The 12,014-nt window shown below is 40.7% G+C and overlaps 1 protein-coding gene across 1 annotated transcript in view; it reads left to right on the top strand.

The window, feature by feature from the left end:
• necab2 (N-terminal EF-hand calcium binding protein 2) overlaps window positions 1-12,014 on the top strand; it is a 114,962-nt gene that overhangs the window by 80,029 nt on the left and 22,919 nt on the right. Inside the window, exon 9 of the mRNA XM_037683348.1 lies at window positions 5,573-5,629. Coding sequence (XP_037539276.1) covers window positions 5,573-5,629 — 57 coding nt within the window. The remainder of the gene's footprint in view (window positions 1-5,572; window positions 5,630-12,014) is intronic.

Genomic DNA, 12,014 nt, shown 5'->3' with positions numbered 1-12,014 from the left:
GGGGGGGGCTCTGTCTTATACCTGAGTGAGCCATATGAGCGGCATGGATTGTGTATTTAAAATAATCAAGCACAACCCAAACCGAGCCTATAGTCCCCCTCGGCGATCACTGAGCGGGCCAGGCCACCGAGAAATGTCCTGGTGCTCCCAAAGACCAGTCCACCCCTGGGATTGGCTCAGTGCCTGTAGCACCAGTCTGTCTGCTCTCTTTTGCTGTGCTCTTTTGGAGCATTTAAAGAGTTTAGAACATTAAGAACATTGCAAGAGTGTGGGAATAGATTATAAAGCCTTAAAATGTACATAAATACTAAAATAAATATACTGTCCTACTTCACGGATTTTCACCTATCGTGGAGGTGTCTGGAACATAAACCCCCCTGCAATAAGTGAGGGACTACTGTAAATTAGTTTGTCGTCAATTAATAATGTGCTGTATGTGGTACGCTTGTTCTCTTGAGTTTCCATTTTGTTTGTTGTGTCAAATTAGGGCAAACTGGGCATGGACAGGCAGCAACTGGAGGCTCAAGTCTGATTGTAGAGAAGCAGAGCAGGGGAAGAAAATGACAGTTAATGAGGAGGTTTGTTTTATTTTATAAACAGGGAACATTAAAAAAGAAAAGAAATGGAGAGATGCCTGGCTATTGCTGCGCTTTCCTCACTTTGTCTTTGAGGCAGCTCCACTCGAGATGCTTCTTTATCTTCCTCCCTCTTATCTTACATCTATCAGCCGTTTTCTTCTCCTGCATCTCGTCCACTGAACGTTTTAAGACTAATGGAGCCCCAGCAGACTCTGCTGTTTTTGCAAAAGTGAGCCACTAAGACAGAAAAAGCTAAAAATATAGAAACATGATTTGCTGTCGGGTGAAGATGAAAACGTGAGAGGAGAAAGAAAGATGGAAGAAGACCCTCTCGTTAAATTCAGCATTTGGCCTTTTGTCAAACTGTGATTTCAATATAACAAATTATAGAAACAAGACTTTAAATAAAATGTTTTAAAACCTGTTTTGGCAGGAACGATCTAAACGTCCCGCTCATGACCTTTAACCCCTCAGAGAAAACCCCTGATTGTTTGGACAAGAAAATCCCAGTTGGCTAAACAGAAATGTTTTAATTTGTTTGTTTGTTTTTAAATAAACACTTTTCTGTCATTAAAACTGTTCAACAAAAGAAACTTCTGAAATAATCACTAGAGGTGGTCACAGAATGAATTAATGTAGCCGGTTTATTTTTTTATTTTTCCTCTAAATCTAAAGTGTTTAACAGTCTTTAACTTTATTTTAAAAAAAATTAAAAGAAAATTAATAATTAATAACACATCTGTTGAGGCTTATCACCAGACTTTAGTCTAATCTCACATACATATGAAAAGTATACAAACTTGGATTAATTTTACATATTTGTCATTATTTTAGCTAAAGATGCATCAGTTTTCAGGAGACAGTAATGGTTAGTTCACCCTGGTGCTTTTATTCTTAATTAAAGTAAATAAGAATTGTTTTAAAATCTTTAAATCTATAGAAATGGGTAAATAATGATCCCCTGAAGGAAACAGATTTATCAGAGCAGCAGACAGTTAAATTGTATTAAATGCAAACAGTCAATGTTTTTATTTGGCTGCTTTTGTCATAAACATAAAATGTTAACATTAAATTAAAGATTACATAACTTCTAAAAGGCCCAACTAAAAATAGACAGTTTTAACTAGGAATTGTTTTTTGTTTTTTTGTATTTAGGCAATAAAGTAAATAAATCTGTAGTGTGCAAAAAAAAAATATATATATACTGAGAGATAGGAGTTCTCCTGTTTAAATAGTTTTGTTATAGCGTTTAAAAAAATATATATGTTCAAGAAAACTCCTAAATATGAATTTCAAAGTACATTTCTCAGATCTTGACCAGCAGCCATTTATGATTCCAAACTTTAAAAGAAATGATGCACACTAAGCAGGAAAACTAAAATAAATGTTAGAAGTGACAGTTTTCTTTTAAAACTTTATTAAGAAATTTCATGTAACTGCAACTAAACTGCAAAAAGACGTCAAACGCTTCAGGATGTTTAAGAACTGCTGGTTACACTCACAGAAAATGTGCCGCACCGACAGGTTTTCAGTCTGGAAGAGAAACGGTGAAAGAAAGCTCCGTGGAAGCTTCTGGGGGAGTTTTTGTCCGGTTGGTGTTTCCAGCTTGGCTCACCGGACTGACTCTGTGCAGGTGTCTGGAAGAGGAAATGATATTTTCACGCAGCGTCGGAGTGACTCACGAAATGTTTACTGAGTGAATGTTTGGCCGATGACACACAGAGTGATGTTGGAGCCGCAGAGATGGAAAACGTTTGTTTGGCACCGCTGCTCTGATGTCACGCCGAAAATCCTGTTGGAGACAAATTCACGCTGCCTTCATTTGGTGTCACTTGATGCTTTTGTTTCTCGAGTATTATTTATTTATCTGCAGGTGCTGCAAACAGAATGTCTTTCTCCTTTGGATAACAAATGTCTCAGTTTTTACTGAAGCAGTACATCAGTGACAGGAGATGCAGACACTGAACACGAAAAATAATAATAATTTTAAAAAAAACTTTTATTAATAGCCAGTTTTTTAAATTTGGCTATCAATTATTTTTAAATAGCCTTTTTCTTTATCTTGCTCTCGGCGAAGGCGGATGCATTTTCCTCCTGCTCCTTCCCTGCTCTAATCTTTGTGTGACCCCAATTTTTCAGAGCCTCTCTTTGCATATCTTCTAAATTGTAAATTATGGATCTGGTCAGCTGGTCTCTCAATGCAATTGATCAAAATTTCTTAACGAGAACACAGGGTGAAGGAGAGCCCTCCTGCCCCGATGGGACACTGGCAGCCGGATACACAATGGATTCCCGGGGGAAGTGGAAGGTCGTGGGTCTGTCCATCTTGTTAATCGAGGATGTTGAAGATTTCTACGTAATTGGATTTATCATAACAGGATTTCTACTTTTTGGAGTTGGTGGTTACCTGGCATATCAACAAATTCCGAAAACGTCGGCAGCTGTTCTGGCCATTGTGAGGCTGCCCGGCATGTGTGAAGGAATGTGCTGTCAACACTCAGACTCAAATGCTGTGCAAACTGAGCCGTAAGCTGGATGCGGTTTCTTGCTGAGAATTGTAAGCTACTTGTGGCTCCTGGATCTTGCTGGCTGGAAGGAAGAGATCTCGGAGAAGTTGTAAGTTCGACTCGGAGTATGTAACCACAAATTTGGCTGTTTGGAGTCACCATTGAGACGTAGCAGTGAGACTGTAAAAGGCAGATGAAAATTAACAGAGCTCGGCCTGACCCAAAACAACTATTGCTATCTGAATCTGGCACCCCCCGGCGTCAACCTTGGAGGGTTGACTATCTCAAAATCTCCTGGATGTTATGTGAACAAGACCCCCCCCCCCCACCCGCTCCCTTCCCCAAGGACATGGACCTGTGTCAGAGCTATACTGAGCTGGATGATAAACGTTGCACCATCAAATATCAGGACTATGGTGGGGGCGGGGTGCTATCTGGACAGTGCTCACAGTCTACTTCCCCTCAAATTCACTGCCTTCGCTGGCCTCCCTCATATAACACCCCCACCCCCTTCCCGATGCAGCAACCTAGGTAGATGCGACGGCGCCAGTGGCTGCGTCTCTCACTTGGACAGTCTGTGCTGGGACCCCCACCTTCACCCACTTCACATGCATATGTCTTTATGTCACCAGTATGTTGCTTTTTCTTGTGCTGAGGTGTTTTTTTTTTTTTGCAACCTCACACAGTCCCGTCAATGACAGTGTGAGATATGATATATATACCTCCCCTTCCTCCTCTGGATCCGGCTCCAGTTTTTCGAGTTTCCCTCCAGTGTTCGGTTAAAGTCCGGTCCTCAAAGTTTCACCGTGGTAGAATCCTGCAGCCTTTCATTTTGATCCGTTCAAACCGGTTTGTGTAACTCTGACTCACAAGCTGTGAAATCAGAGGAGAAACGTGCAAATTGTTGACGTCTCATCGTCTTTGCACAGAGTCAACGTGACGAGGGCCCACCTGGCTCTGCTGACGTCTCAAAACACATCTCGACGGTCTGTTAACTGACCTGAAACCAGAACCAAAACCCATCAGATCAGGACAAATAGAAGGCTTCCCCATCCCTCTGTATCTACAAGCTTTAGTTTATTAATAAAACTATGACTGTGCACATAGAGGGGGGTGTAAATACTAGTTGTTTATCTTTTAATTATGTTTTTTAAATCTTTTTAAGCCTGTTGATGAGCAACAAAGAAATGGAAAAGTTCAAAAAGCTCAGATTTTTCTACAAACCTTTTTTCTAAATATTACAGGCAGGTTTTTGTATAAAGATGAAGCATTTCTTCGAGGAATGCCTGTCGCCCGCTGCCTGCCTGAGTGAAGAAACTGCCGTAGATGTTTGTGTCAAACACTCGATCTCAGTGTTTGTTCTCAGAGTTAAGGAGGACTCTCAGCTGCTACACCAAGCTTGAGTAACTGTGGCGGCCATCTTGAATTGGATTTACTCCTAAATGTTAATCAGTTGTAGAGGCAGATCGAATGATTACTTTGTGAGGTTCACGGTTCATGAATATTTTGCTAACAGGACAGAAACAAGCGCACAGACAAAAACGTGATCGCCCGTTCACTTCCAGCAGATGCTGATAATTAGAGGTAGATTAAATCCTTAGAGTATCAGCCCATGAGCTTAAGGTTTTATTTGAAAGTGCTCAGTCAGTTTTTTTTTTTTATTGCACACATAAAGACTGTTTTTATTTTTATACACTGTCGGTGACATATTACGGTATAGTCTACGTTTGAACGTCCCCACGACTTCGGATCCACTCCAGATAATTTAACAAAGTTTCAAAAACATTTATCACTAGACTGAGAGTCACATCCACTTTTCAGCAATCCAGCTACAAGGTCAAGGTCACAAATCAAGGTCAAACGTTATGCAAGGTCGATGCATGTCCGGGTCATTGCTATAGATTGCTGTATAATAGTTTGTTGACGGGCGTATAACGTGGCGTATGCAGTACTCTCGTTGTTCTGTGTTTTAAAACTTTTTTTGTGTGTTTTACTCTGCGTGAGGTTGAGCTTCTCCAACGTCAAAGAATTCCTGAACCTGGACAGATTTTGGTTGTAAAACTTTTTTTTTTTCTCATGGTTTGTCTCAAAACTTGAAAAAATGAACAGAGAATTGTTTTCACTTTGATTAAAGTCAAAAGTTTTCATTTGAATGTTACCTCAAAGGTCCTTTTTTAAATATTCCGATTATAAAATCTTTAATTTAATTTATTTATTAGGCAAACGGGTGGTGTTTAAGTAAATGTTTCTATCCTTTGTTTATTTGACTCTTTTTGTATCCTGTTGTTCTCGGTGTCATGCTTCCGTCTCTTCCTCCTCAGTTTTCCTAAAAACAAATGTAACGTCTCCCAGCGTTGTTTGTGAGCTCCGTTTCTTCCTGTTGTGACTGTTTGCTTCCTGCTGCCGCTGTTGTTGTTGTTGTGGTCGTCTCTGGTCGTGTTGATTGACACGCTGCTGCTCTTGCTGTTGTTGTGCTTCTGTTTGCAGACGGTCTGGTTTGATCTGCACCAGAGACTAACAGATACAGACGGCACACCGAGCGCAGTGAGTAAACCAAACACCCGATGAATATATGTTGAGCGTTAGGCTGCAGCGCACGGCTCACTTTTGTTAAACCATCACTGTAATACCTGCCACGTTCAGACGTGCCTCGTGCATGATCTGCACCATTTAAAAATAATGCTGAGGTCAGTGAACGCATCATGAATGCGACCTTTGAATCATTTTCCTGGAAACTCGAGCGTCTCGTCTGACCCCCTGGACTAGAATAAGTTACAGAAGCTTCTCTCTATGAAATATCAGAACTTTTCACACTTTTAAAAAAAATATCCAACACCTAAAAATTTAAAAAAATTCTGTTTCACTGGGCTGTGACTGGTGGTAACTGGCTGGTGAATAGCATTAATAAAGGAGTCTCCAAAATGTCTCAAAACGGTTGTGAGGATTCTCCATTTCCGCACTTTTCTCAGAGGCTCACAGACTCATTAAATTAAATTTATTTTAACTATTATATAATTTGTGCAACAATATTTCTCTGGAGTCAACGTGGCGTCTCGAGAACTCTGGATCTGAATTTTAACTCCTTCAGAGGAGCTTAAAATACCTGAGGCTTCAGCTGAATGTCCAGCTCTACGGAAGAAAACGAGAGAAGTTTTCTGAGCGCTGAATGGCGGCTGATGAAATATGCTGAAGCTGAGTTGTGTTAAAAGAAGCTAAACACTAGCTAAAAGCTAAAAAAAAAAGTAGCTAGATGTAGAAACTAGAAAAAAGGATGAGTAAAAGCTAAGAAAAAAGCCAACTAGTAGCTAAAAGTAAAGTATCAAAAGACCTTTAGCAAGTTTAAATTAACGACTAGCTGAAGGGATCAGAAGGCCAGCTGGAAGCTAATTGTAGCAAACGGCTGAAGCTAAAAGTTGCAAAAGGATATCAAAAAGGTATTCGGAATAAAAGCTAAGTGTTGTGAGCCAAAACTAGCAGAACAATAGCTAAAAGTTTGCTGCCCTTGTCCAAACATGTTTGGCACGTGTTGCTGACAAAAAATTTAAATAACCTCATGTTTTCCCCTAATCTGGGACAATTTTATTAGTTTCAGTATTTTATACGTTTGTTAGAGGCCTGAGGTTGTGGGTTCGAGCCCAGGTTGCATCAGGAAGAACAGCTGATGTCGCAATGCATCAATTTATTCGTCAAATTTTCTGTAGCTGTGTGACGCCTGCAGATGGAAGCAGCTGATAACATAATTAATGAAAGTCTTTTTGTTTTCTTGACATTTAAAACATTAAATGTTTAGAAATATTAGTCATGCGTACAAATAAGATTCCCACTTCCCTCGATTTTAATCATGGGTGTAAACTCCGAATCCAGAAAGCCTGTTTGAGCGAGAACTAACGTCTGACGCAGCAGCAGGACAGCAGAAGCAAACTTTAACTGGATGTGACGTATTCATCAGTAAAGAGGAGAAACGGTCGATTTTATTTGTTTTCTGATTTAAATGATGAACAGAATAAACTGAGATGGAGGGTAAAGGAAGCAGCAAATAAAAAATGTGCCAGTCCTGCTGGAGATCAGCTAAAGTGGAGCTACGGCTAATTATCGCCTCGTACCAGAAAATCCAACCAATCGTTGCAGGGCTGAAGCTTTTTAGCTCCCTCAGTTAAACCTGAGATTTTATTTTTAAATATATGAACTTACAAGCTGTAGGAAATCTGTATAATGCAAAAATCTGCAACCATTAAATTCTAACACCCTAATTAGACTAAAGCTAAACTTGCATTAACAAGTTTTTCACTTTCTCGCTCCACATTTTGCCTTAATAGCAATTTCTGTAGGAAAAGGTGTGCACGTGCTTCTGTATTGTTTCTGCCCGTGGCCTCAGATCCTCTCCAGTCTGCAGGAGACCCGGGTGATAATCACAGATTGCGCTTTTGCCCACAGCGGTCGAGCCACTTATGGTTTCCCATTAGCTGCTGAGAAGCCATGAGAGGCAGACTAAATGGTCTTGTTGTCATGGCCACAGACACAGAAAGGCTGCTTTTATTATTCGGCTCTTTTTTTGTTTGTTTTCTTGCTATTTGAAAATGACTGGAGAGGGAAATGAGAGGAAGGAAATGAGATGAGGTAAAAGTCCAAATGGCCTTAGGTCAAAAACTGAATGTTGGTCATATTTAAGCTTCTGTGTGGTTCTGAAAGGCTTATTTTTAGATCTGACCCAAGATGCTGTGAACTCTGATTTACTTTAAAAATATCTTCAAGAAAACAAGACTTGTCCAAATTGTTCTGGACGCTCCAGAATCAAATCAGAGCTTTTATACCCTGGAATGAAGAGCTAGTTCTGGCCAAAGAAAACTAGAAAGCTATTTCGAAACTTTTGAAAATGTACAAAAACTCAAGTCAAACGCAGAAATAAACAAGTTGGTTTGCTCAAACTCCATCTCTGACATAAAATATGTAGCTGCAGCTCAATGAGTTAATGAGCTTCATTTTTTTTTCAGTTACTTATCAGGATTTTATTGGAAGGAACCCCTACATTTAAATTCTCTCCTTAATAATAAAATCATATTTTTATGCTTTATGATCCAGTAGTTTTTGATAACTGTGCAGAACTCTGTATTCCCTTCATTAATTAGTCTGAAATATGTTTTAAAAATATAAACTTTATGGTGGAGTTAAAGATGGACCTCATTTGTAAGCAGTATCTTCTAAACTGCTAAACATATTTTATTTAAACTTTTGGAAAATAATAAAGACACAGCAACAGCTGAGCCAAAACACAAACATGACTGTAATTCAGTTCTTTTAACATGCGATAGTTTAATCAGTCTGAATAAATTAACTTAAATAATGTTATTTTCCTGGGAGTAATATCATAATTACATTAAAACACATTTTGACACTGTTTGTGTGACATTTATTGACCGATAGGAAAATATTAAGTTATGGTGAATATGAATGGTGAAAGATGTTCAGAAGTAAAGGTGAAGTAAACAACAAAGTAACGTCATATGAATAAGAAAGATGAGGCTTTGAGGCAAAAGTGGGATTTTAATCTGTTAGCGGTTATTAACGTGGCGAAATTACACCAACAAAAGACCATCAAAGACGTTGTTTCTCCATATGTTTAGTTTTATTTTGTTATTCGAGGCCTGACATCCTGTTAGGCAAGAAACAGGTGTTTAGGTTCAGTTTTGAACGGTGGAAGTTAATGGAGTCTTCATCCATCTTTGTCTAAATCTAAATCTTGATGAAAACCTCTAAATCAGTGGACACTTTAATAAATTTTATTTAAAAATAAAACCAAAGGTGATCACAATACAAATGTTCTTTTCTTTTTTTTGGAGGGGCACATAAACTTGTCTTCACAGTTTTTTTTAATGCACCGACTCTTGTTTTATTTCCTAAACAAATTTAAGTCGTGTTTAAAATTCAAGCACGTTGATTATTCTGATTCAAACACATCCTTAAAGGCACAACTGCCACTACTGATGTGGTAAATATTTATTCTTTTGATTTTCTTTAATTTTTTTTTTCACCTTGTTGCATAAAAAAAATGCATTTAAAGGTCAAACATATTTCCACAGGCCTTCAGAAATCACCTGCACCTGTTTAACCGCAGCAAAGTGCCTCATCAATAAAGGATATTTTTAATACAATGATTTCCACGCTCGCTTCGCTCCACTGATTAAACACGACCCGCTCGCAGGTCGCAGCGTCTGCTTAACAAGCTGTAAACACAAACACTCCCGAGAGCAGGCGGCAATCAATCATCTATTCGTTTCCTTAATTTCTACAGAAACAGCTGCTGGAATAAAAAGTACCCTTGTTTTACTGGAGTACTTTAGTAATCTTGTTTTACTGGATTATTAGGAACGATCGGTGCAGCATCCAGCCTCTGTCTCTCCTCACGTAAGCGCGCCGCTGCTGATCTCCACTTGTCATGTTGGTGCTTGTTACCCAGTGCTTCACATGCACGCCCAACCACTGTAAACTGGTGTACAGTGCAGACACTGGTTTCTTCCCACCGCACACTCTGTCCCTACATCCTCTGTCGTGGAGAGAGCGCCACACTTTAGCAGTTGGACTCCTCCGTGCACGATGTCTGTGCAATCTCCAGGAGTTTTCGTCCATTCGACTATATTTAATGTCCGTCTTGAAGACTTGTGCGGATGGATGAATTTTCAGACTTCCTCATCTAACCGCTCCTCAAATCTGTCCATGCTGGTTGCACGCACAACAGCCAGTTTCTGGAAGAGGAGTTGTATCCAGATGACATCATTGCTGCCTGATTTGGTCAGCCATTGTGGTCAGATTCAGTCTGGGCCTTGTGTCGAGAAGCAGCAGATGGATCTACTACCAGAACAAAATGATGTGATTTTCTTCTTGCAACTACATCAATGAGAGACAATTTCTCTTGCCTCGGATGGAGTATGCAACAACCTTTAATTTCTCCTCCACTGCTGCATCTCACCCTCTCTCCCCTCAAATGAGTACTTTTTGAGTGTTCTGGTCCGATGCAACACCCGACTCATGAGCGAGGTCGTGATCCGCCTCACTTTTATGTAATTTCATCCCTGACCTTCGTTTCTCCACCAGGAGAAAAGCTCAGATGTGATTACCCATCATCTCTCCTCCCCTTTCAGTCTCCCCCCTCCACCACCACAGAATCATGCATCCACAGCGAGCATCATAATGAAATCACACCCTCTGTGATGCATTCACAGACCCTTTTAGACTGCAGGAGGATCAGCGTGGACGTCTTACTTCAGGTGGACACTTGTGAGCGACTGCTGACGGGTTTTTAGGGGGGGGTTGAGTTGAAGGAGGTAAAATCAATCACTCGGAGTGTATCCTGACAGTCTTCTTATCCTCAGTAGACGTGTCTGAGAGGAGAAGCAATAAAACCAGAGTTGATGGAGAACAAAATAAGGAGAGAATATCAGGTGAGTGAGATCAAGGGGCAGATTCTGAAGCAATAAAAGAAAGATAATAGAGACTGAAAGAGGAACACAAGTGTGGCCTCTATTTTTTTTTTTTAACAACGCTTTTGAATCTCAGCAGCAGAATTCTGTTTATTGTAATAAAATCGCAACAAACCAGAAAAGGTTCAGCTCTGAGCATCAACCTGTATCTCAGAGCTTCTTTCAAAGCTGTAAATGCTTCAAGGTTCAATTTTCCAAGAAGCTTTTATGTAAATAAAGACCCAGCATTCCTTGAAGGAATACGTCACCCGCCACCTTTCATGCCCGAGTTTGAAGTATCTCCATCTTCTACCGCTTATCCATAGCTGGGTCACGGAGGCAACAGGTCCAGGAGAGAAACCCAGACCCCCCTCTTCCCAATGACGCTCTCCAGCTCCTCCTGAGGGACCCTGAGGTGTTCCCAGTCCAGGGAAGATGCACAAACCCTTTAGCAAGTTCTGGGTCTTCCCTGAGACCTTCTACCAGTGAGATGTGCTTGTAAAACCTCTAAAGGGAGGAATCCAGGAGGCATCCTTATCAGAAGAGCCTCCTCAACTGACTCCTTTCAATGCAGAGGAGCATCGGCTCTACTCCAAGCTTCCCAGCCCCCCCCCCCCCCCCCCGATGACGGAGCTCCTCGCACTATCTCCCATCACACACAAACCATCCAATGTTTAAAGTTTTAGCCTGCAGGTGATACACACTCAGCTGTTTCATTAATTAAAGTGGATAAGAACGGTCTGTTTTGAGGGACTCCAGCCTCCGCTTTGATGTCATTTCACCACAGAACCCTTAAAAGATCCCAGTCCCACCCGGCCCGGCTCGTGAGTCGCATGACTTTATGTGATCTGGATCTTCTGAGCGTCTCAGGTTCTGATGTATAAATGATGGCACTTGTTCCCTGAATGGCCCTAATTCCCCGGCGGCTGTTTGGAGTCTCGGCTCGGGAGATTTTCTCAGTAAATTCAATAACTGCTCCTACATGCATTAATCAATCACATCCCCCACTGCCTCCCCTGTCTCCCCCCCCCCCCCCCCCCCAATTCTGGCTCTGCTGCAACACAATTTAGTCCACTCAGCCTGCAGACCTGACAGCTTGCTGTGTGTGTGTGGTCCATTGCTCACCTCCATATATTCTGACCTAACGTTTATCGCCTCACATTTCTTTAACTGACTTCATCGACATTTTTGTAGCAGGCTTTTATCCAACAGACTACTTAAGTCTCGGAAGGCTGTGTTTTTTTTTATTTTATTGAAACCGTTCTTTCTTCTTCTCTGCAACAACAGCACGTTTCATGACACACGTTTAATTAAGACTGATGATCAAACTGAGTCAAAAATATGTTTCCTGTTACACAAACCCATGGTCAGCTAAACAATGTACACAACCAAAACTGTACTATCCACTATCTGTCTGTACTGTCTACTGTCTATACTGTCTATACTGTCTACACTGTATATACTGTCTACACTGT

The sequence above is a fragment of the Nematolebias whitei genome, chromosome 10 (genome assembly GCF_014905685.2).
Source record: "Nematolebias whitei isolate Nwh7 chromosome 10, NemWhi1, whole genome shotgun sequence".
Classification (NCBI taxonomy): Eukaryota; Metazoa; Chordata; class Actinopteri; order Cyprinodontiformes; family Rivulidae; genus Nematolebias; species Nematolebias whitei.
This window is presented reverse-complemented; position numbering and strand designations above follow the sequence as displayed.